The sequence below is a fragment of the Medicago sativa genome, chromosome 1, assembly GCF_051527215.1.
Source record: "Medicago sativa cultivar Bolivia chromosome 1, Bolivia_mono, whole genome shotgun sequence".
Classification (NCBI taxonomy): Eukaryota; Viridiplantae; Streptophyta; class Magnoliopsida; order Fabales; family Fabaceae; genus Medicago; species Medicago sativa.
In genome coordinates this window covers 85,170,832-85,175,908 of record NC_140749.1, presented here as the reverse complement: position 1 = coordinate 85,175,908, position 5,077 = coordinate 85,170,832, and the positions used below count along the sequence as shown (strand labels likewise).

The following is a 5,077-nucleotide window of genomic DNA, read 5'->3' as shown; positions in this document are numbered from 1 at the left end:
AGGGACTAAAAACTTAATTAACCCAAAAAAATATAACATATAAGATGTGTTGGTATATAAGAAACTCTACCAAATCTTTTAGTAACATTGATCAGTAACATTTATTTAAATATCCAAAATCTTTTAGTACTTGAATCAATTCATCGTTAGCAATTGCTACTCCTACCAAATAATTCTGTCCAAAAAATAGTAAGTAACACTACTATAGTTTTTTTGGGTAGCATTGTTAACTCTTTTAATAAGTCATAGTCTTTAATACTTCTATATGTCCAAAATATAATTAATACTAGCATATATAGTTTTGAAAAAAATAATATAAAAATCCCTCAAAAAAAAATGTGCTGGGGGTTTTGGTGTAAGAAAGGGTTTATTTGCCGTTATGAATGTTGTAATCACGTGCGATGCGTGCTACCTTCTGACACATCCTTCTTCTTTTAGCCATTTCTCTCTCTCTCTCTCATGCTAACAATGGCTTTCGTGTTTCTTCTTCTTCAACTACTACCACACTTCACCACCCTTCTTCATCCCTCTTCACTAATTTCATCCTCAACTACTCTCTCCAAATCCCTTTAAATCAAACACCAATAACACACTCTCTTCTATTCACTCTCTTCAATGGCTTTTCCTTTCAATATTCTTCTACTCTCATATTTTCTCATTTTCCACCTTTCTTACGCCATTAACGACCAAAACAAACAAAACCCAGAAAAACTTTCCCTCCTTTCTTTCAAAGGGTCTCTTCAAAATTCACACTTTCTTTCTTCATGGCATAATACAACTTCGCACTGCAACTGGGTTGGTGTAACATGCCAACTCGGTCGAGTTACCTCACTCTCGCTTCCTTCTTGTTCCCTCAGAAGCAATATCTCTATTTCTCTTTCCACTCTTTCCTCTCTCACCTCTCTGACCACCCTCAACCTTGAAGATAATCAGTTTTCCGGTGAACTCCCCGGTGAGCTTGGTCGGTTGTTTCAGCTAGAAACACTAAGCCTCGGTTCAAACTCTTTCACCGGAAAAATTCCACCGGAGTTTGGTTTTTTAACAAAACTACGTACACTTGATCTTTCCGGTAATGCACTCGCCGGAGATATACCGGAGAGTTTTGGAAACTTGACAAAGCTTCAGTTTTTAGACCTTAGCAATAACATGCTTTCAGGTTCTCTTCCGTTAAGTCTTTTTACCGGAACGGTGAATTTGATTTCTATTGATATTTCAAACAACTCGTTTTCCGGCGAAATTCCACCGGAGATTGGAAATTGGAAGAATTTGACGGCACTTTACGTTGGGATAAACAAATTGTCTGGTACATTGCCTAAGGAAATTGGAGAACTTTCAAAGCTTGAAGTTTTGTATTCACCTTCTTGTTTGATTGAAGGTCCATTACCTGAAGAAATGGAAAACCTTGAATTGTTGACAAAACTTGATCTTTCTTATAACCCTTTAAGGTGTTCTATTCCAAAGTTTATTGGGAAGTTGAAAAATTTGGAAATTTTGAACCTTGTTTTTTCTGAGCTTAATGGGTCAGTTCCATCTGAGCTTGGAAATTGTTCAAATTTGACTAATGTGATGCTTTCTTTTAATTCATTATCTGGGTCATTGCCTCAAGAGCTTTCTATGCTTCCTATTAAGACTTTTTCAGCTGAAAAGAATCTTCTTCATGGTCCTTTGCCTTCTTGGCTTGGGAAGTGGAGTAATATTGATTCTCTTTTGCTTTCGGCGAACCGGTTTTCCGGTGTGATTCCACCTGAGCTTGGGAATTGTTCTGTGATGGAGCATCTCAGTTTGAGTAGTAATTTGTTGACAGGTTCTATACCTGAGGAGCTTTGTAACGCTGCGTCGATGTCGGAGATTGATCTTGATGATAACAACCTTAGTGGAACAATTGAGAAAGCTTTTGTTAATTGTAAGAACCTTACTCAGTTGGTTTTGATGAATAATCAAATTGTTGGTTCTATACCACAGTACCTATCTGAGCTTCCTTTGATGGTGCTGGATTTGGACAACAACAATTTCAGTGGACAGATACCTTCTAGTTTGTGGAATTTATCAACACTGATGGAATTTTCTGCTGCTAATAACCATTTGGAGGGTTCGCTTCCTGTGGAGATAGGGAATGCAGTTATTCTACAAAGGCTTGTTCTTAGCAATAATCGTTTGATAGGTACCATTCCTAAGGAAATTGGAAGTCTTTCAAGTCTTTCAGTTTTTAATTTGAATGGAAATATGCTTGAAGGAAACATTCCAGTTGAGCTTGGTGATTGCATTTCACTCACTACATTGGACCTTGGAAACAATCAACTCAATGGGTCTATTCCTGAAAAATTGGTGAAACTAAGTGAATTGCAGTGTCTTGTTCTCTCTCACAATAATTTGTCTGGGAGTATTCCTTCCAAGGAATCTTCGTATTTTCGACAACTTACTGTCCCTGATTTGAGCTTTGTTCAACACCTTGGTGTGTTTGATCTTTCTCATAATAGATTGTCTGGCACCATACCTGATGAATTGGGGAGCTGTGTAGTGGTTGTGGATCTATTGCTTAGCAACAACATGCTTTCAGGGAGCATTCCAAGATCACTCTCCCGCTTGACAAATCTAACAACTTTGGATTTGACTGGAAACTTGTTGTCAGGTTCCATTCCACCGGAGCTTGGAGATGCTGTCACACTCCAAGGTTTATATTTGGGACAGAATCAACTCTCAGGTACCATCCCTGGAAATTTTGGAAAGTTGACTGCTTTGGTGAAGCTGAATTTAACAGGAAACATGCTGTATGGTCCTATTCCAACTAGTTTTGGGAACATGAAGGAATTGACTCACTTGGACTTGAGCTATAATGAACTCAGTGGTGAGCTTCCGTCCATTATGTCGGGTGTGCAAAGCCTTGTTGGGCTTTACGTGCAGAATAACAAGCTTTCAGGCCATGTTGGGGAGCTTTTCTCAAACTCCATGACATGGAGGATTGAGACAATGAATCTAAGTTGCAATTGCTTTGATGGAAACTTGCCATGGTCTTTAGGAAATCTTTCCTACTTGACGATTTTGGATCTTCACCGAAATCTGTTGACTGGAGAAATTCCTTTAGACCTTGGCAATCTAATGCAACTGGAATATTTTGATGTTTCAGGCAATCAATTATCTGGAAAGATTCCAGAGAAGTTATGCAGTCTAGTTAATTTGAATTACCTTGATTTTTCTCAAAACAGATTGGAAGGGCCTATTCCAATAACTGGTATTTGCCAAAACCTGTCCGAAGTTAGATTTTTGGGAAACAGAAATCTTTGTGGCCAGATGTTGGGTACAAATTGTGAGGTCAAAAGCATTGGTAGATATTCATTGTTTAATGTATGGAGGCTTGGTGGAATTGCCATAGCAGTCATATTAGTAACCTTGATCTTTGCTTTTGCGCTGCATAGATGGATGAGCAGGAAGCAAAATGATCCTGAGGACCTGGAGGATCGGAAACTTAACAGTTATGTTGATCAGAATCTTTACTTCTTGAGCAGTAGCAGATCAAAGGAACCTCTGAGTATCAATGTAGCGATGTTTGAGCAGCCTCTTCTGAAATTAACTTTGGTTGATATCCTTAAAGCTACCGAGAATTTCAGCAAGACAAACATAATTGGAGATGGAGGTTTTGGAACTGTGTACAAGGCCACTTTACCAAATGGAAGAACAGTTGCTGTGAAGAAGCTTAGCGAAGCTAAAACGCAGGGTCATCGAGAGTTCATGGCTGAAATGGAAACCTTAGGCAAGGTAAAGCATCAAAACCTAGTTGCATTGCTTGGTTATTGCTCAATGGGTGAGGAGAAACTCCTTGTTTATGAATACATGGTAAATGGAAGCTTAGATCTTTGGTTGAGAAACAGAACTGGGGGACTCGAAATCCTGAATTGGAACAAACGTTACAAAATCGCGACGGGCGCAGCAAAAGGACTAGCTTTCCTTCATCACGGATTCATACCTCACATCATTCACAGGGATGTTAAAGCTAGCAACATTTTACTAAATGAAGATTTTGAGCCGAAAGTCGCCGATTTTGGACTAGCAAGATTGATCAGTGCATGTGAGACTCATATCAGCACTGATATTGCTGGAACATTTGGTTACATTCCACCAGAGTATGGACAGAGTGGAAGATCAACAACAAGAGGCGATGTCTACAGTTTCGGGGTCATTTTACTTGAATTGGTGACCGGAAAAGAGCCGACAGGACCAGATTTCAAAGAGATTGAAGGTGGAAACTTGGTTGGATGGGTTGGTCAGAAGATCAAGAAGGGTCAAGCTGCTGATGTTCTTGATCCAACAGTTCTCGACGCGGACTCTAAGCAGATGATGCTTCAAATGCTGCAGATTGCTTGTGTCTGTCTCTCTGATAATCCTGCTAACAGGCCTACCATGTTTCAAGTGCACAAATTCTTGAAGGGGATGAAAGGAGATTAGTGATTAACTAGTTTTAAATTATGTCATTGTAGCTGATGTAGTATTTATAGTTAGTTATGTAACTGCAAACTTTTCCTAACAAAAGCTCAGAGTTGAATAATCTAATCTAGCTCTTACATAAACTGAAGAATATGTAATTTAACTCCCTTAAATTATGTCATTGTAGCTTATTTGATGTTCTTCTTTGCAAAATAATTCTTATTTCATATGTTGACAAACATGTAGCTCTTACATAAACTGAAGAATATCTTGTTTACTCACCCTAATGGAGATTGAAGTGAAATATAATGATTTGAGCATGGTATGGTACGAGCTACATGAAAAAAGAATACTGAAGAAGTGTGATCAGATTATTATCTCTTTATATGTTCTGTTTTCACTATAAAAGAATGCATTTTTTCATGATGGCTTTGTCCAAACAATATTATTCTCAAGAATTTCTGTGATTTTTCACTATTCAAGGATTACCTGAGATGCAAGTCTTGTATCTCAAACTGCATGATGTTTAATGTTGAAACAACTAGCCAGTATTTTGAAAAGTAATTTTAAAGTATATATGTTAAATTGGAGGAGAAGATTAAAGATAGTAACGTAACAAAATTTATTATTTATTAATTTTAGCCTAATTTATAATGTT

The 5,077-nt window shown here is 37.8% G+C and overlaps 1 protein-coding gene across 1 annotated transcript; it reads left to right on the top strand.

Moving 5' to 3' along the window:
- Positions 1–343: 343 nt before the first annotated feature.
- EMS1 (Leucine-rich repeat transmembrane protein kinase) lies at positions 344–4,615 on the top strand. Its single transcript, XM_085739980.1, has one exon. The coding sequence runs from the start codon at positions 616–618 to the stop codon at positions 4,438–4,440; it is 3,825 nt and encodes a 1,274-aa protein (XP_085596106.1). The 5' UTR covers positions 344–615; the 3' UTR covers positions 4,441–4,615.
- Positions 4,616–5,077: the final 462 nt, after the last annotated feature.